A 20,774-nucleotide genomic window follows, 5' to 3' on the forward strand; every position below is an offset into this window, starting at 1 on the left:
GCGTGTATTTTGACGGCTGACACTCCACGTTCATTTCTGATCTGTTGCACGCTGGCATCTGAGAGCTCTAACTACTAGCTGACTTCCCCAGCAAGGCATTAAGTTACACACAGAGTCTTTGTTCCCCACCCCCCCAAAAACCTAGCACCTTTCCTGTAAACCAGTTCATGCCTTAAGCAGCTAAAAAGGAAGCAGAAGAAAGTCGGTTCCCTCCCCCACTCTGCATCTTAGGGCAGACTAGCAAAAAAAACCTTCTGCAGCGGTCACCCACTCGCCTCCCTCCTCTCCCAGCTATCTTTTCGAGCAGTGGAGGCTGCCCTTTGAAAGGCAGCTCTCCTGGTAACAGTTTGCAGGTTGCATTTTCGGGGCCTGTCACTGGTGATTTAGGATAATCGTGCTCTGCGGCTCAGCCAGCCTGACTTCTTGCCTCTTGCAGCTGCCCATGCAGCGTGTGGCTTTCCACCCAAATCAGGCAGGAAGATACATACACCACTCCAGCCTCTAGAACAGGACCTGGCAGGCAGCTTTTTTATTTTATTTTATTTTTTGTATAATTTCCCCCGTGTTTCTTAATTTGTGGAAACATCCTGTAAACAGAGACGGCAAAATTAAATATTTGCCCAGCTCTTCCCTGGTTCCATTGTAACTTCTGTGTTTGCAGATTTTATATTTGATAACAGAGGGAGAGAACCAACAGAGAAAACAGTTTTAATTTTTCCACCCAAAGAAAAAAACAAAAACAAAACAACAAAAAATAGTAGTGCTGTCCCCAAAGGACAGAATGCCACCTCTTCTGTGCATTGTCTCCTGTACACTGCCTACCTTCTGCCAACCCCTATTTCCTTCAAAAGTTTGCCCAAAACAGTAAATTCAGAATAAACTGCTCTCTTCCTCCTCCAAAAGGCCAGAGACACCTATTCACCTGCATCAAGCCTTAAAGAAAGCATTTTTTTATGTCACCCTCAAGAATGAGAGCCTACAGTGGAGGTGATACACACTTCCCTCCAAAGAAGTTTTTGATTTATATAGCATTTAAGTAAAATAGGCTATTTAGATTTGTGATGTCCTTTAGCACCACACGGGTAACATTTAAGAAGCCATTCTTTCCTCATTTCAGTGCTGATTATTTTTGTTTTCTCCTCCACCCAGTATAGTCAAAAGTCTGGGTTAAAAGTTAAAACCCTTTTAAAAGATTTTAAAATAGTCATCCAACTGTTCCAATTTCCCATGGATTAGTTGCACTCTCCCCCAAAACATCTGTCTGGCATTCATATTTTTACATGCTTTTCTTTTTACTATCATGCTGCTTCGTATTATTTGATCTCTGCTCCTTCCACTTCTGCCTCTGTGTGTGGCTCAAACTGTCCCGTGTTATTTTATCCGTCTCAAACCGTAAGACCAACATGGGAGAGACACAAAGTCTTGCTGTTGTTTTCCACTTGTGCTTGCTCAGAAGAGGTTGAGGACATTCTCTTGATAAAAAAAAATATTTCTGGGAATAGGAACAGAACTTTTGAGCAACATTATTAAAGCCAAAGAAGCTTCTACTGTCAGCACCTTACCAGTTCACTTGGGAAAGCTGCTGACTCCTACAAGCCATATGGCTTTGGTGGTTGCCAAGTTCAAGATCCGTAATACAATGAGGTTTCTACAGAAAATTAAGTCTAGGTACCTACTCTTTCCTAGGGGACAAAGGTGAAAGAGAAGCTCCCCCCACGGAAAAGAATGTTCCCCTCCTGGCAGGGGTTAGACATCTAATTTAAATAGTTGCTGGCTGTTAGCATGACTGTCCTCACGTGTTGACAATCATTCCAGTAGCTTTGTCTGCTGTAACTAAAAGGAGGTGTGGAATGATACTTTGGTAAAACTATGGGTCCTTAACTTGAGCGAGTGACCAGATATTTCTGAGGCAATTCACAAGCTGTTTACACAGACAGTGAAAGCTGTGTTTGTGGAGATTAACTGCCTGCAGACTCCAACAGGACAGTCTTCTCTACTATGTGCCATCCTTCAGTGAAGGAAAAGATGAGGAAATAAAATTCTGTCTGTAACAAGGAGGGAGAGATGTGCGTGGGGTGGTGGTGGTGTAAGGGATGTCAGTCTTCTGTTGAAAGGGGATCAGTGAAAATCTGCTTTAGAGAGAGATGAAGACTGCAGGAAAGGAAGATTTAAAAGGATATCTAAACCAGAGAAGAGGCAATAAGACTGCAGGGAGACTGTGGGAGTCAGTTAAGCTGGAGACAGAGGTGTGTACTGCAACAGAAGAGAATTAATTTGTAATGGTCAGCCTAGTCACAGAAATTTGGAAGGATGCTCAAAGGCATGGCAGCTGGCAAGCACACCAGGACAGACTTTGCAGTAGGAGAGAACAAATGCCTGCTAAGAGAAAAGCAGGACTTGATAATGATGCTGAAAAAGGAATCCTGTAACAAACTGGTGCTGTGCCTTTCTAACATGGAGAACTGGACCAGGAGATTGCATTTAGTTCTCCTCTATGTTCTTACCTTCATCTCTCTATCTGATCTAAAGTCAGCATGAAATTCGAAGTCATTAAGATTAAATGTGACTACAGGGAAAAAAAAAAAAAAGTTAAACAGATGACCAGAAAACACAGATTCACAATAACAATCTAAGTAAGCTTCAGTAGCTCTGCCTCTACTTTGTAGTGGTGCTCTTAACTCATGCTGCTAACAAGGTCACATGCAAAACATTTTTCTGTCTGTATGACAAGACAGCTAAGTATAGTGCGCTTTCCTCTTCTAGTCATTTGATCCTATTCAAAACATATAATCTCCCAGGTCTCCAGTCTGTGCAAAGCCAGACATCAGCACATTTTTGGCTACGGGGCACCTACAGAAAAGATTAGTGACAGTCTTGTGAGGCTTGTGTTTACAGATTCTGTCAAGGGGCCAACATTTAAATAAGGTACCTTGCATTTTCATTATGAGAATTCCAGCTCATTATTAGCAAAGTTAGTTTAACTTTCAGTCTGTTATGCCAGAGACTAAGTACAAATTTAATGATGTATATTGCTGGCAATGGGGGTAGGAAAGATCCATTCTAATGTAATTCCACTGGGAAATTAAATGAATTTGCGGAGTCTGCCTAGTTAGAAGTTATAACTTTATTCTGAATTCCATTTCTTTAATATAATTATGATTTAATAGCTACGCACTTTCGTTTTATGATCCCATTTTACAGATCTCTCAAGTCAGAAAAACAGAATGCTGGATTCTGTAGGTGGCTTAAGCATTTATTTGACATTAATCGGATAGCTTCTCAGACACTTAAAGTCAGACCTGTATCTTAATGAACCACAACTTCAGACCTAATTATTAGTGAAGACTGAGCATCCAGGTCCCACCAAAGGTCTGTGAAATCTTGTCAAAGATCATACATTTCTCTTGAGTACATCACGTAGGTAAGCCAGGCAGAAGAGAACAGTAGACCTCCCACTGCACTCATGCCATTCTACTTAGGACAGAAAAATCTCTTCCACACGATTCTCTTACTTTTTCTCCAGACAAAACACGGTCTTGAAGCACACTTCTGTTTTAAGATACTTAATATTATTTGCTGCACTACACCCTGCACACAGTATGTTATCTGTACTAGCCAGTTAAATCCTGCCATCCCTTTTACTTCTACCACACTAAGTTAACAAGCATTGAGGAGGAAACAGAAGCTCTCATACTGAAACCTTCTAATTACTCATGAAGCTGAGCTACTGTAGTCCTGTAACTGCTCCTCTACCCTAACTTTTCAACATTTTGACTGCAGCTTGTCTTCAACATGAGCTCCCCAGACTGCCATAACTTGAGTTGCTATCCTTGCTCTTTTCTGTCACTTCATCTGAGATGCATGAAGCTAGGAAAAGCCGGTAATTCACAACTCGCGAGATGAGATGTTCCTTAAAAAAAAGTCTCTGAGAGTCAATGCACAACTGCATCGAGCCCCACTTATCTGTGTCACCCTGCCCTTGATCCACAGCTGCAATTATGGTTTCCAGTAAGAAGGCAGGACTACTTGACAGAAAGACAGTGGGGGGAAAGCTGTGCCAGCACTGATACATAGCAGTGATAGCTGTCTTATTCTAGACTGACAAGGAGGGAACTCAGGATGAAACTTAAGTGCTGTGTCCTAGTGTATTGTACAGCACTAAAGAAATTCCGCTTGTATCCTTTCAACTACCCTTTGCAAGTCTTCTGGAAGTGCCCCCTGTTCCTCGCTGCCCTGCTTTCTTCATAGCTGTAAGTTTACTGATTCTAAGCAGTGTGTTCAGGCTGACCTTGCTTGGAAAAATGTGCTGACACTGCCTCACCTTAAAGCCTCCCTCCTTTGCCATTTTAGGGCTGCAGTCCTCCCTTGTGCAGTAAATTCTTCTCTGTTTAGTCTCTTTTCCAGTGGTTACAGAAAGCAACACACCTCTCTTACACACACTGAACTTGAGTTCAAGAAAGGCCGTGAGCTATTGCCAGTACTAATTTATTCAGTTAGCTTCAGCTCCCAAATGAGAGCATGATATGTATGCTCACTGGGGCTTCCAGGAAGAAGAGAAAGCAAGTATAATAGACTAGTTGCACAGTATGTAGAAAGTTCAGCATCTCTCAAAAGCAGTTTCCTCAGTTTCTCACTGCTAATGTGCTTGAGCATTATCTGAACAAAGTAATCTGCAAACAGTATGTACAGAATTATTCCCCCCCCTCTCGTTTTAAGGACACAAACCTGCATGAAAAACCCAAGCTGGATCAAATCACTCTTTTTGGCATTTCACAGGAGCCCAGTCTCTCTTACTCCTTTATTCTCTCAGTTCCATTTGGAATTAGAAACGCAATTGCTGAATTACTGTGAAAGCAGCTGTTCCTGCAGCATATCCACTCAGGCTGGAAGCAGGAACTACAAAATCTTCCATGAAAGCCTATAATTACAAGATTTCCAGCTTAAGTTTTGCACATATGAACTGTTTGGAAGATGTTTGGACAAAGTTTAAAACACACAGCTATTTGGATAAGCACCTGAGTGCTTCACTGAACCAGCTCTACTGATAATCAAGATACAGGTATAGATAACCCTAAAAGAAATAGATGCTACTGCCGTTAACTAATGGAAAGGTTGTTCACAGAAGCACTTTTTCTGCACTAGAGTACAGCACTAGAACTAGAACTTCACTGGAGTGAAGCACTAGACACTGAAGAAATTAGTCAACAGCTATTAAAAACAGACTAGTGGACTGTGTACTTAAAGTTTTTTCTGCACCTCTCAAAGTTTTGGTAATTTAAGAATTATTCTCTGCCTGCATTTTCCAATTATTCTGCTTACTTTTTAATCAAATACTTACATGGCACATTTGTGTAGCACACTATTTTTTGATGATTTTGGTATATAGCTCCACCAAGCTTCAAACCAATTCCTTCTACTTAGCTGAACCTACTTTACAACTTAACTTTCAAGAGCAAAGTTAAAACACTATCGTGTCATACTTAGTTCAGAGTTAATCTGACTGATTTGTAATTCCAGCAGCTAAAAACAAAACATTAAATCCCAAGACAGTGCTTAAGCAACTGGGAATGAACCAGTGCCTGTCACAGCACAGTGTTCTTCTCAAAACCCTCCAGGATACTGCTGCATCTTTAACTGCACCTGCACAGAGAATCTTTTAAGTAGGCCTTAAAGGTAATGCTTTGCCCATATCTTATGTCAGGGATAGCAGGAGAACACTGAGATTAACAGTATACAAAGGGTACTGCCTCTGTATGAGCTGGAGCTGGCTATGGAAACAGGAAAGGATTTCATGTTCTCCCGAGGGAAAGAGAACTTTACACACTTCCCTTTCAGAAAAGATCACAGCTGGGGAAGTTTACAGCAGTTTCTCCAAAAGGTCCCCCGTCCATACAGAGATGCATAAAAACCATGAAGCCTTCTGCAGTCTTCATGCTACTGAGCATCTTGGTATAGAGCAAAACTCATGTGCTTCAGTGCAAAGGCTCTCCCTGGTGTCTGAGAAAGCTGAACCATGTCCTCGTTTTCCTGGACCAGGGAGCACTCACAGGGAATGCCAGCAGCCTCTGCTAACCGATTTCAAAGGTTTCATTTGCTGGGAGAACTTTGTGGATACCTGAATATCAGGATATTCTATTCAAAGAGCAGTGGAAGGACTTTGTTTGTCAACTGCTAACTGTAATAACGTAAGGATCTGACGGCAATACTACTGATGATGAGCCTGCTAAACTCTTGTTGCATTTGAACTACCTCTTTGTATATGCCTGACACCAAACCATGTTCAGCATTGCAGCATCAGTAACTTTCACAGAACATCTCCTTCTAGTAGGTGACAGGTTAAGATGAGGAAACTGTATGATCTTATGGTGATATAAGGAGGAGAGAAGGAAAAACATAGCTGGCTCTCCACAGAAGAGCAGAAAGAATGTTTTATCCAGGAGGTCAATAAAAAGGATTTATTCCTTCTGTCATGCAGAGTTTGTTTGTTTGTAGCTATAACAGTGATATAAGAAATTATGTGCTGCAAGCTGAGGAAAAAAAATGAAGAGCTGTGACATTTTTGTCTTGCATTTGCAAGTTTACATCAAGAACTTGAAAAGTACTTCATAAGTTACTGTGATTTATCCCATGATTAACCAGGCTTAAATGCTCTTTTTAGAAAAATGTTAGGACTTTAAATAGTTTTTAACAAATGTCGAGGCATGTTTCAAGCTGGAAGTCTCAAGAGGGTTTCTTTTACATATTTACACTTTCTAGTCCAGACTGAGAAGACAGCAGGACTAGCATATTTTACAGCATCACAGCCCAAACTGGGTGCATAATTGCTGTGAAGAAACAGCCTGAGGTCAGGTGAGTTTTGTCAGTCTACCTAAAACTTGCACTGCTCCTGCAGTACAGCTCTGACTCAGCCAAGTTTGTCCATTTGGGAAGACAACCCTTAGAAATCTGACAGCAGCAAAGCATCATGTTAGCAATTGTAACTAACATGTTTTAGGACATTCTGAGGGCAGAGCTCTGGGAAGGAAATCATAATAGTTAATAGTGGAGAAAATGATGAAATGGGCACCCGTTTCCTTGTCCTGCCAAGAAAGTCGAGCTTGCACTTCCTGAAGCAGGACTACAGAAAGCTGTTTGGGATGCATGTCTCCAAGAAATAGTTTTAAGAAATATGACAGACCACAAGCAGTAAGTTTATCATGAAGGACAGCTAAAATAGCAAACATTGCATACAATGCTCTACTCCTGTCTTAGAAGCACTGGAAGCTAGATGCAGTACCAAGGCTCCCACAATGCATTTTAAATGTTTCTCTCATGACATTTAAGCAATCAGAAAATAATCACCACTAGCCAGGCATGGCTAATATCACTGCTGCTTTCTATTGGTAGCCATTTATCAGTTTAATTCTTCATATCATATAAAGCACTTGAGAGTTAATTTACCAAAGATAAAAGAGTGAAACAAAGAAGCACACAAAAATAAAAATTTCAGAAGCATGTTTGTATTACAGTGCAGCAGCTTTTCCTTTTGAAATACTTTTTATATATAAAGCCCTACTTTTGGCTCCTGATATTTAGCACAGCTTCGCTGACAGCAACAGATTTCTCCACCATTTTACAACTGGCTGGAATTTGCTCTATTTGTGTTTATAGTTTTCAGCAGACTGCTTCTTTGTTTCTAGTTGACATATCAATAAAAACTCTGTCACTTTCCCAGCACACCGGCAGCATTACTTTCTGCATGCTGGCCAACATCCAACTTGGGCAATTACATTTTATCTGCTAACTTTAGCTATATACTGTAATCTTCTTCCTTCTGTTGTGGATGTACATAGCTGAACAGCTGCTTGAAGAGCTTTTCCAAGTATTTCTGCAAACAAATTTTGTTTTCCGACATTCACAATAAAGCAAACAAAAATTGTGCCAGCAAGGCCAAAGTGAAAGACCATTCAGAAATTGTTGAGATTTTTAGATTATTTCTTTGTTTACTTTAGGTCTAGCACTTATTTCCAAATATCCCCAAACACAAACAAATCCACAACAGAAAATTTACATAACAATTAAGTAGGAAAGAATCCTTGAAAAAGCCCTTAAAGGTAGAGTTCAGTGAAAAGTTTCACCTCCAACAAAACAAATCCATCCAGAGCTTGGCTGGCAAACATATCAACTCATTTTGACAGATGCAAAACCAAAGTCTCTTAATATCAGTTCAACTTTTCATTCTAAACAGCATTTTTAAAATACTCCTAAGATAGGTGCTAAAAAAGGGCCAGAATTCAAACAGTGACCATGATTTAATGTCTCAAAAGGGTTTCTTTTTGATCTTTGAAGACAATTCTCTAATTAGCACAGCATTTTGGACAAAAATAAGTGCAAATTACGTATATTACTGACCTGGGTTCAGCCAGTAAACTGAAGAGTTACGTCTGAGCAGCACAACCTACTGATGTGCTTGGAATTTGAAGTCTTTTATCACTTGGTCTAAACACACCCGACATGATAGCTATACCCCATACAATCTAATTTTCCCTGTTCTTAGTGAGACCACCATGCATGGTTCCACTGATTTAACCAGCTCTACACGAGAATACAGAAGAGCACATTTTCTGTTCTTGGGTGCTGGAATTTCAACACAACAGCTGGAGAGCAATCAAGGTTGCCACAGGTAGCCTTGATTCCATCAAATTCACATTCTTTGTCTCTACTAAGTGTAATGGATTTAACAAGTCTCAACATAAGCCTTAAAAAGAAAAAGAAAAGAAAACCTAACTTCAGAAAGACATTGTAAGCAGCCCTTCTGCCTGCTGTGCATCTCTCAGTGGGACACAAACAAAGTTGTTTTCGATCTAAGGAATAACAGAAGAAACTGGTCAGATGCTGAGACAATGCCACTTGATAGTTTTTGTGCTTTATTTATCGCTGGGATCTACATCTGTGGAACCTACATGCTCAACAGCAACTACACAAAACGATGAACTTTCCAAGCTAACCCGCCATTTGGCATAAAATGATTCAGATTTAATCATTTTATGGTTATTAATTATTGCAATGGGACTATAAAAGCATGCATGAGTTTCAAGACGTCACTACTAAAAATGATTCAGCAAGTAATGACAGGATGGGGAAGCATGAAGTTTATTTTAACATGCACAGCATGATTAAGAGTTGTTCACCACAAAAGAAAAATGAAGAGGAAGGCAGGTTTCCTTGGTTATCATGGAAGAACTAAGTCTTTGGAGGTCTTGTGAATAACTTCAGGGAAGTCCTTTGAGCAGTCACAGAAGAAGCACACACACGATTTAACTCTGACCTCTCTAGCAGGTGTATCACAGGGTCGCTCAGCAAACAGCTGTAAGATCTGAAAGAGCAAGGCCTGTTGTGCAGCAAGGTTTGGACGATGGCAAGAAGTTCAAATAAATTGCTGAGCAGGGAAGAAGGCAGTTGACTGAAGAGGGGTAGTAAATGGACACACCAATAACTGGGGGAAATCTTCCCAGCAGCAAACTGTGATAGGACTGATGTGTGGTACTGCTTGTTTTTCCTCCTCATGGCAAAGGGACTCATCAGTTAACAATGAGTGTGATGCATGCATGAATCAGAACCTACATTTCTGAGAAAACATCTACAGACAGAGAGAGATAGGTGGAAAAAAACATTCAGAGTTATTTCAAAAACCCACAGAGATCAGTGTCTCAAATGGCCTCGATAATTCTAAGTACCACGGTACTTTCTCTGAAAGCCTTGCAAGTCTGCACATGTGCAAAGCTCTAACAGTACAGAAAGTCTCACAGGAGTTATCTGGGATGATCGCTGTAAATCTAACAGGTTGTGAGGTTTCATGAGGAAGAGTCTTACAGGCAGAGCTATACCTGTTCCTTGATTGGGTTTGTTTAATCTGCAAAGTTGTGGCTGAACTGTAAGGGAGGGTGATAAGAAAGTTAGGGTCATAAACAGAACACATTTCCCTCCTAGGCATCAACATGGTTTCAGTGCAGAAATATTTAAATAATTCAGTTGTAAGAGTACCAAGACTTTATTTATATATATATAGGTAAAAAGCATTGGTTTGCAAATAATCTTTGAAGCACCGCAAGGAATGACAGCGAATTATACCCATTTCCCACCCAATGCATTTCAAATTAATTATGTTCCATTATTGCACTTTCTTACTATCACATGTCCAATTTGAGAATGTTAAATGGCTTGTGGCACAGCTGATGAGAGTCCTCACCAAACCACACTTTTGTACTGATTTGGTCAGGGATTGAAACAGGGAAAGAAAAGAGTTACTAAGCAACAGCAGGCCAGGAGCAGGAGAAAGGTCTGCAGACTTAATTGACACTAACTTTAAAAAGCAATGCAGCAATAAGAGAGGGCTCAAGATGTGAATTTTACTGCTTTGGAAAGGAAAAAAGAAAGAAGACCAGAAATCCTAGGCAGTCAGTCTCTCTGAGATCTGGGTTCTTCGTTCATCCCAACCATAAGCTGCATGATGTACTGCAAAGACTTTTTTTGCAGGGACATTCAGTACCTTATTCTTAGTTCTGAATAAGAAGAGCCCAGATACAGTTCTTGAATTTGAGAGCCCAGGACACAGAGATAGCTCTGCTCTGTAATAGCTACCTCAGGAAATAGGAATGTGGTATGATATAAGGCTATATGGGTCCCCAAGACATCCACAGAACTGATATCACATCCAGATATAGCTCTCCTTCCCCGTCACTACCTATGGTTAAGAAGGTTGTTCCTTTCTGAAATGCCAGCCCAAAGCCAGGTCCAATCACTCAGGCTAGGTCAAAGGAATTTGCTTTGCTAAGATTGAAGAATCTCTATTAACATGATCAAGCAAGGCAGAAATCCTGAGAGTTTCCTTGCAGAATCCATATCTATTTCCTTCTCCTCTACTGTAAGCAAAATAGTTTCATGAGCATGTGATAACAGAACATGAGTTATCACATGAACACTTACAAACTTAAATGAAAAAGCCCTTGATGTGGAAAGTGCTGTGAACTCTACTGCTGAACAATCAACCTTTATTTGCCTAACTAGCAGTACCTCAAGCAGAAGTTATTTGCTTTAGCTTCACCTGAAGAAAACCTGATCTCCTACTGAAGCAGTACCTTTTTATAAGATGCAAGTTACATATTTTTTTTTCTTAAGGAGCTTAACGCATACAAAACACCCACCAAGCCAAGCACCTCAAACTACTGATCCTTCCAAATGATTTTTTTTTTCCCCTATTGCTACAATCTTTGATTTTGCACTTACTTAAGTACACGGGATTTCAGCATTTACTGGTTTTCCCACGTACTCCAGTGTACTTCAAGTGACTAAAATGAAACCACAAGAGGGAAAACTACTAGGATGACTGTTGCTGAGGAGGAAAAACCAGCAACCCAGGTCTGGTTCACTTGAACTGTCTGATGATTCGTATTTAAAGTGTTGAGGGCTACAGTCATCTTCTGCTCTGATTTGCAGTGCTGCAAGTCAACCGAGGTTATGAAATCGGATCTGGCACCACGAAGGAGACTGTCCCTTCACAGGATACGAGTAATAGCCACTTGAGTAAATGCAAGTTACTCATATCCTGCTAGTGGAATAATCTGTCTCTGTACATTCATGCACATTTTTAGTTGCCTCCAGGAATCTGAAGGCGAATCTCATTTGTTACCTAATGAAATTAATTTCACTAGATATAACACAAGCATACTGAAAAACCACTATTACTCATACATGAGGTGCAACCGATGCAGCATTTCTCAACTTCTGTTTGATTAGGGTCCATCTCTGAACGCTCACCATTCACCACACAAACCTCAATCTCCCTGGTTGGCTGCTTAACATTCCCAGCTGATTTGCTCCAAGTCTTAAAGAGCAATTTGACCTCCCCTTGCTTTATCCACAACAATCTCACTTATTATTCTTTTAAACCAAAGTGATTCCCGCACAGCAGGGAGGCAGGTTTTTCCTTCTCTCCAAGGATTTTCCTTGGAGCCTGAAAACTTTTCTTCCCTTTTTCAGAATACAAGTAAGCCATGCATTTCTTAGTTTACCTGCAAACATGTAAAATAACATACAACGACCAACTGGCTGACCTTGGCCAAAAGCGATGCACAAATGCAGGTTTACTTTTCAAGTTTGTACGCAGAGTTACATGCACACACGATAGATACACACACACACACACACACACACACACACACAAGCACTTTGAAATATCTGCAGTGATGTTATTGTACGTAAGAAATTAAATTATTCTGGTATGAAATACTGTAAGATAAAGGTCTCGGTAAGTGGAGCAGCAAAGGAAGATGAAGATGTGATCTTTGAAGACTGACGGCGCCGGAAGAGGTCGGTGACCAGGTTGCGGAGATAAGAGAAGCCAGAGTTCGGAAGGCACAAGCCACAAACTTTCAGCAGGCCCATTAAGTCAAGGTGGCGTGATGACAGGAGGATAAAAGAAATATCAACTGAGGCTGAGACAGTCGCAGGCTTCTGAGCCCGACTTCAACAGGCGGCATGAGGTTTTGAACCGCGAGAGATGTGGTAGGGCACGGGGAAAGACAGAGCATCAGCTAACTGGAAGTGAGAGGCGCCAGGCTAACGTGACAGCTCGTCTGTACCCAGAGCGAAGGCACGAAGTCCGGTCGGGACTTCAGTGCAGCCTTCGGCACGCTGCCATACGGTCCCGCGTTAGGAGCACACCGAGCCGCGAGGGAAGGCAGCGGCACGGCGCGGGGCCCCCCCGAGACCCCGGGACGCCCCCGGGGGAGGGAGCCTGGCCTGAAACGAGCCCCGCACGCCCGCAGCTCGGCGCGGGGAGCCGAGGCCGGGGCGGCAGCACCGGGGAAGCCCTGGGCGCACGGCGGCTGCGGCCGCCCCCGCTCCGGCAGCGGCGGTGGCACCCCCCCCACCCCGCGGCGCCCATCCCCGGGCCGGGGGGAAGGCAGCCGCCGGCAGCGCGCCCCTGAGCCCCCTCCAGCCCCCCGGGGCTCTGCCTCACGGCGGGACGGGGCCGGCTCCCCGGCAGCCCGGCGCCCCCTTGCAGGGGGGCGAGGGAGACCTACCTGCCGAGCCGCCCAGGGCATCGTCGCTCTCCAGCACCCCTCTGTGCTTCGCCCCGCGCAGCTCCCCCTTGGATTTCCAAACGAGCTTTACCATCCTGATCATCTCGGGCAAGTCCCAGGCCAGGGTCCCCTGCTGATAACCGGGCAGGCTGCCCATGGGAAAGGGCATCGGCTCTTCCCCCGTCCTCCTCCTCCTGCCCGGCTCTGCCGCGGGGAAGAAGCGCTCCAGCACCGGCATCCTGCCCCGCGCCCCCCGCCGGGGAGCCGCAGCCACCCCCCGGCCCGAGCAGCCGCGATGGGCATCCAGAGCGGGGCGGGGGCGCCCGGCCGCCCACCGCCGCCGCCCCGCGCAGGGGGCGCGCCCCGCAGCCGCCCGGCCCCGGCCCCGGCCCCGCGGCTCCCCGCGGCTCCCCGCGGCTCCCCGGGACCCCGGGTCGCCGGCCCCGGCCGCGCTGCTGCGGCCGCCCTGTGCGCGCCCTCAGCCCGCCGCCAGGCGAAGCGGCTGCCGGGCAGGCGCGGAGCCGCGGCTCATGCCGGCGCCGCGCAGCGCCGAGCCCCGCGGCGGGGGCGGGGGCGGGGGCTCCGGCCGCTGCTGCCGGCGGGGGCTGGCGCAGCGCGGATCGAGCCCCAGGCGGCCGGGGCCAGGGCCGGGGCCGGGGCCGGGCGGTCGCCCCTCGGGTCGCCCCGGCTGCGGGGCCCGTGAGGGTTTGGGCCTCCCGAGCGCAGCGCGCGGGGTCGCGGGTTCGCGTCCCGGACCGGGCACCTCGGCGGTGGCGGCCCTGCCGGCAGAGATAAGGGGGTGAAAAGGAGAGCAGGGGAAGGCAGCGGGGCTGCGGGACGGTACCGAGAAGTGCGAGTTGGAGTTTGTGTGTGTGTGTGTGTGTGTGTGTGTGTGTGTGTGTGTGTGTAGGGGTCTCCCCGTTACTTTGGCAGCAAGCACCACCAGAGTGGGTGCCCATCAGGCCACTGCCTGGTGGCTGTAGTCACTCGCAGGCGCCAAGGAGAAGACAATTATTCACCCCGAGTCTTTAGCAACAACGCACAAAGTGCTCTGTCTCGTACAGAAGTGAGGTGGCTGCCGTGCCAGGGCTGAGCAGGGCCCGGCCAGCACCTGCCTCAGCGTGGCCACTGCCTCTGGCTGGCACCACGGTCACCCAGGACCCCGAGGTGCCTCCTCTTTTCAGAAGTTTTATTTTGCCTTTATACAGGCTGTTGCTGTTGGTACTGGTCTGTCCCCAAGCCATTACTCCCAACAGGAGAGATGGTCTCGTGAACCTGCGCTTAGCTTTCAGTAAATTTGCAGAAGAGCTAATTACATTTTAGTGGACATTATAATATTTCCATGCATGCTGTTTCCTCTGCTCTAGGACCGTCTGCCACACTTATCTGAATGTTCCCACCTCAAACTGGCAACTCCAATACTAGTTTTCCAAAAAAACAGCCGTATTTTGACTGTAGGCTGCAGTGCTGCAGTGCTAGCACACTACACTTTCAGGTGACTCTGTCTTGAAAATCGTGAAGTGCTTCCAAAGAATTATACCATTGTTGTCCTACTGTTATTTTGCAGAGCCCTTAGCGTCAGGATATCCTGACTCTTGGAACAAAGGGGTTAAGAACAAAGAAAACAAACAGATGATACACAATACAGTAGCAGAAGCATAAACACATCCATACAGTGTATGGTTATAAATCTTGTGAAAAGTCAAATTTTACTGTTTTTATGTTATATGGCTTATTAGAATATATTAGGTTTTTAATATTGGTACATACTGTGCAATTACTTTTTAAAGCAATATTGTTTCTGTTAGGGATAAACTAGGCAACTGAAGTACAAATTGCTTGAAGACAGACTCGCCTACTGAGCGAGTTAGACCTTATCCCCAAACTACTTTATTTTGGTTTTGATGTACAAGAAGTTCCATTAACTTTTTTTTTTTTTCAGTTATTGTTTTTCTTCTTTGTTTACCTCTGCACTTCCTGCTCCCCGCTGGGACAGAAGCAGAAGTGCCAGAAGTGCCAGAATACCGTGAAAGAAAGGCTATCCTTGTGGCATTTCCAGCTTGACTGCATGCAAAAAATGCCAGATATCTTGGAAGAGAATGTATTCACAGATACATGCCCAGCCCAATGTTTAGATAATATCTGAACATTTAGGTGCTTAACCAAACTTAACCACCAAATCTCCTGACTGTAGCAATAAGCAATCTTCTGAGTTTTCAAAATCTATACTACTTTTTATATCCTTAAATTTGTGAAAAGTTTTGTGTTGACTGTGGTTGGGTCACTTGAACACATACCTGCCTTGTGGATACGTTCAGGCAGTCAGAACTGAAGAGTCAATTGTTGAGACTTTTTTTCATTTACAGTCTACAGATGCAAAGCAGGAGGCCAGTCAAAAAAACAAAGTGAAAACATGATCTGTTGTTATAGATTTATTATTTCAAGAAACTACATAATAAATGTAGCAGATGGTGTGTCTATTTTTTGGGGGGGGGGGATGTCAAATAGTGTCAAATAAGAGTGGCTGCTCTAGATAGCTTGTAGTTTCTTTCTTCCTGCTTTCTGGTCAGTTTGAGGATCAGCAGTTGCAAATAAAAGAAATAAGTTGTGTAAAAAATGTCTGGCATTAATGAGTCTACCTGTAAATGAATACATCTGATTCTTACTGAACTTGTGCCTTGAAATTGTACAAGATCCAATGATTAATTATCCTTAACTCATCTAAGATTTCTGCTGTGATTAAGTGAATTTCCTTTTGTCTTTTTTTTTTTTTTTTTTTTTTTTTTTTTTGGTGTGTGATAAGAGTGGAGCCAGATCAGCGCTACTTACAAGAAAGCCTGAAAGATCTATATTTGATTATGAAGTTTTTGATATCAAAAATCAGCTGTAGCATCACTTTCAGAGACTTTCGAGAGACAAAATCATCAGAATTTGCAGGTTCTATGTTTCTCTGACTTCAGCTGTGCTGTAATGATTTATGCAACTTGAAGATGTGACCTCGCCATAACACTTCTCACTTTCCCAAGGCACTTGGGAAAAACCATCAGAATTAAAACATAACACTCCTACACAGAAGTGTACCCAGCCATTTGTGACTGTATTTAAAGCAGCCCTTGAACAAGGTTAGCTCACCTAAAACTTCTCTTTTGCCTTCTCAACTCCAACTAAATTGGAAGGAAATCTTTGAACAGAGATGGATCACTTCATTGCTTCTAACTGCATTTCTTGAGTCAAAGAAGCATGAGTGATAACAACGGTAGTATAAATATGTTGGCTCCGGGCCTTCTTCCTCTTGAGAAGCAATGCCAGTGGACAGGTGACCAAAGTCAGCTCTGAAAACCTGACAAAGCAGTGCTTATTTTCACAGGTAGACACGAGAACTGGAAAAGACTTGAGGAAAGGAATATTGTGGTGGGAGAAAAGGGAAGGGAGTAAGCTGACAGATTAATAGCTGGTGTTTCATAATTGGTGTGTCTTAAAAAGTTTTACTTGTTTGCTTATTCACTCCAAAGCTATGCACCCAGAGCAGCAGCAGCAGAAGTGCATGCCAGATGGTAGAGGAAGTGCTTCGTGTATCTTTCCAGTCTACTGAAGCCTGCAGGGCCTTCGCTAGCCCACTGCTCTGGTTTTCATTGCAAGTCCCTTTCTTCCCCTTTTTTCTTTTCCCTTCTTCAAATAAAAAGGAGGGAGGGGGAAAGAAGAAAAAAAAAAAGAAAAAGAAAAAGAAAAGAAAAGCCATGGTTTAAACTGGCAATAGCACCATCCTTTTGGCTTTGAGCTACCCTGGCCTGTGCCAAATACACTGTCTCCAGCAGCTCTCCCACAACAAATCAGGCCAGACACACAAAAGCTGTAAAAAAAGAATGGTGAAGAAAGATCCTTGATTCTCCCCTCTAGCCCCCCAGCCTTTTCCTTTTGCTTCCCCCCCCAAGCTTCACTGCCCAGCAGTGACCTCCTGCTTGCCAGTACTGTCAGTGATGCTGGGATCTCCAGTCTACAACTTTGCTGACAGCTTCCTTAGAGCAGAGGCATCTGTGCCTTTCTGTATTAGAAGAGCAATGTAAAGGACAAGTTATATTCTGTTTTTCCTGGCACTTCTATCTGAGAGCCAATGTTCGAGAAAATGCCACACAAATTGTTAGGATAGCAGATTCATCACTAGTAGAAATTGTCTATCAGCTAACCCACACCACCTTTGTGTCACAACTTATGTTAGTGCATTCCCAACTAGATACCTGAAAAGATCTGATATTGTCCGTTTATACAGCACATTATTAAAAATAATGGAAAAACAGACTGCCATTTTTTTCAGAAGTGATTAGTTAAGTGCTCCAAGTTTAGAGACCAGTTTCAAAGATCTTATGATAGTGATTTTTAGAAAGTGTAAAGCATGTGTCTTTAGATGGCACTCATTAGCAGAATCGGCTTAAGTTAGTAGTCACTTATGAAAACTATGTCTTTGCCTCTGTCCTTGGGGTCACAGATTCATACAGAGACAATAGGACAGGCATTTGCCTAGGGTCAGAACCAAGTGATGATACCATCAATGGCATCAAGCTTTAGAAGGCTTCAGGGGTGTGATGTGAGTTTAAGAAAATGAAAGATTTCAAATTGTGGTATGTCATTGTTACACATAAAGAAAAAAAAATGGGCTGCACTTTTGTAGGGCAGCATAAAAGGGGCAATAGAGAACATAAGAGTGTGAACAAATAACATTTAGAAAAGACAAGGGAAAAGAATGCTGGAGAGGACTGGAGGTTATGACAGAGGACACATAAGCAGGCAGAGCTGTGCAGAGCTTACACAAATTTTTCTAATGATCTCCTGCTTTAAAAATGAGCTTCTGCTTCTTCATTGCTTTAAAAATCTTAGTATAACTGTCTTATTCTTTACCCCACATTTGTCTAATTCCAGATGTTTATAATTTTAATTTTATTCTTATTAATAAAAACAATTGCTCTTAGCTACCTCCCTCTGTTATTACTGGTACCTTATTATATATGAATATTTTTATATTTATTTGAAGACAATTACTGTATCTTTGCTCCAGTCTGGACATGCTAAGTTCTCTAAGCCCTGCATCAGAACTTTTTCCCCCAACCCTAACATAATTTTAATCTATTCTTTTTACTTTGAATTCTTAACAATGTACTTACATATTTTCATGCGTACTCAAAGTACATAGTAGGAGATTTTATTTATCTGCTACCAACCCACTGTTAAGGGTAGTGAGATGAATTTCTAATGGAATGGTAGGATGCGCTATTTATTATTGCCTGAGCTGTATGCAGCATCATTCCTTGAGAGTCTCACCTAGTGGGAAATGTTAAACACAGTCAGTACTATAGGTTCATGGTAATCTTACAGTTATTGTGGATACTTGATCAGACTCCTTTGGAAAAGGTTCTGGAAATGGAAGACTGAGGATCACTTGAGTTCTGTAGGGCAAGGAGTCAATTTCTTTTTCATTCTTAGCACATGTGAGATAGCACATTTTTATGATTAACAATTTGTACTACTAACTAAGCAAAAATGTTTGTGGTAAAGGAATAAACAGAAGTCCATAACTAATTGGAAACAGTGAGGTTGTGTAATTTTTCCATTGCCTGCTTTGGAGAATTAAAAGTTCAGCATATTAACTATGATGCTTCAAATCTCCCACTTTCTATGGAGCATTAAAGAAAATAACAGACATAGGAGATAATAGAGTCACATCACCTATAAACAGTTAGAAAAAACTCATTGCCATCCCCAAAGAAAGCTCTTATGCAGTGATTATTGTAATAGTTTTATATTGGATGGTTTTATATTGGATAAGTAACATGGATATTGGAATGGGAGGTTCAGAAAGCTGCATCGAGTTGAAAATGTAGGTAGAATTCAGGTAGGCTTAAAATAATAACTTGTTACATGGGATAGTGGAAATGCTATTTATCATTTTAATAATCCTGTAACAGTAGTAACTACAGCATCCTGCAGGATTCCTTTTTGCGAACAGTTTTAAAAAAAGATTGAGTAGAAAAGGGGACTAACCAGGTGAGAGATGCATATCGCTTAAATACATAACTAAGATTGAACAGTCTCAATGAATTCAAAAGGATTACTGCTGTCTTTAAAGTTGAACATGTGCATACATATTTTCTCAATTAGAAGATAAGTATCTAAAAATTATGGCAGCAATGTGAAAGATGAGAGATGTGTCACATTTGAAATATTTCTTCTTTCGCTTATTATCTTAATGAGATTGTATTAGTGGCTGTATAGCCTATTGTGTCCTTGCCCTTTATGGTATATGGAAAACACTAGCAACTATGATTTTGTCTTTTCTTGTCTTTTGCCATTATGAAAATACAGTGATTAGCCAAGAAATCTTCATTATCTATTTTATCTAGTTTAATTTTTTGTCAAAGAAAGCATATTATAGTAAGAAAAAATGGGACATAAATAAAGTGATAAATGCAGAGGAACAATAGGGCTTGCTTCTTCACTTGTAAATCAGATATTGCAAGATCTGATCACTAAATTTTTCCTTTTAGCTTTTCCCTGCTTGCATCATGCATAACAGCAGTGTGTGCAATTTGCTGCAGGGATGGAGAGGAGATACAGATGAGAAGTCATGGGAAAGGTCTAACTGATGCACAAACAAAATAGTGAATAAACTAAGCTCCCTCTGACCTAGATTCTCCTGACTGCAAAATAAGGCCATATTTACTGTAATCAAGCTCTTAGCATTTCTTACAAATGCATTTGTGTAAATGTAGCTACACTGGTATTAGCAACTTTGGACCTCTGGTGTCACAACTGTGCTGGCATTTTATGACTGTGCTATCAAACCCCATTGATAGTCATGCAAACTTGTGTTGGCTCTTTTTCTTCACTAGAGCTTCCATTCCAAATGTAATCTTGATGCTGCAGAAAGAAAAAAACTGTGTAGGTAGTATCTATAACTGGTTAAAGGCATCCACTAGGTTTGCAGATGGAAGGGAGGTTTTCTGGAAAATCTGTTTCTCTCAGACTTATTTGGGCAGGCTGCTTTCAGTAATGTAGTTCCAGCTGTAGTATGCTTTCCAAGATATCCTGACCATATGTAAAACCATAAATGTTTTCCAGTGTTTCCTAAGATATCTGCTACAATTTTTTTTTCACTCCAGACAATCACACATCATTTTGTAGGGCTCTGCCCAGCTGTTATGATAGGAGTATACATCTAGATACACAGTGCTTGTAAGATACTTTATTTGAACAAAATGCCTGATTGATCAAAATTGTGGTAAAAGAAGAAAGTATTAAGGTTATTCTGACAAGACAGTCATGCAAATGCTGTACTCTGTGCTTTTTTTTTTTTTTTTTTTTTTTTTTTCCCCAGACCTCAGCAAGGCATCAAGATGTAAGATTTGGTCACAGTATTGACATCCATAAACAACTCTTTCCATCAGTAGCAAAGAAGTGACTTCAGAAATTTTCAGGTGGGAGAATCAGGAAGAAAATTCCATTTCCCTTTAACTATCTGCTCAGTACTTTCCAGCCCAGGGACTACATCCGCCTCTGCTTGATCTGTTTTTCTGAGGTCCACAATATCATATGTCAAGTCAATTGGAAGACATGCCAGTTACTTCATCGCAGAATTTTAAGACTTTTGGGTTGTTCTCTTTAGCTTGCCCTCTGCTGACAGAAAACCTCTAATAAGAACAACAGTAAACTTTTCAGCAA

The 20,774-nt window shown here is 42.4% G+C and overlaps 1 protein-coding gene across 2 annotated transcripts in view; it reads right to left on the minus strand.

The window, feature by feature from the left end:
- PDE7B (phosphodiesterase 7B) overlaps positions 1-20,774 on the minus strand; it is a 175,853-nt gene that overhangs the window by 71,300 nt on the left and 83,779 nt on the right. Inside the window, exon 1 of one of the 2 annotated variants that reach the window (XM_027454482.3) lies at positions 13,065-13,492. The exons of the other annotated variant lie outside the window; for it this stretch is intronic. Coding sequence (XP_027310283.1) covers positions 13,065-13,302 — 238 coding nt within the window. The 5' untranslated portion in view covers positions 13,303-13,492. Of the gene's footprint in view, positions 1-13,064; positions 13,493-20,774 lie in introns of those variants that run through there. 2 annotated transcript variants of the gene reach the window in all.

Source organism: Anas platyrhynchos, chromosome 3 (genome assembly GCF_047663525.1).
Source record: "Anas platyrhynchos isolate ZD024472 breed Pekin duck chromosome 3, IASCAAS_PekinDuck_T2T, whole genome shotgun sequence".
Classification (NCBI taxonomy): domain Eukaryota; kingdom Metazoa; phylum Chordata; class Aves; order Anseriformes; family Anatidae; genus Anas; species Anas platyrhynchos.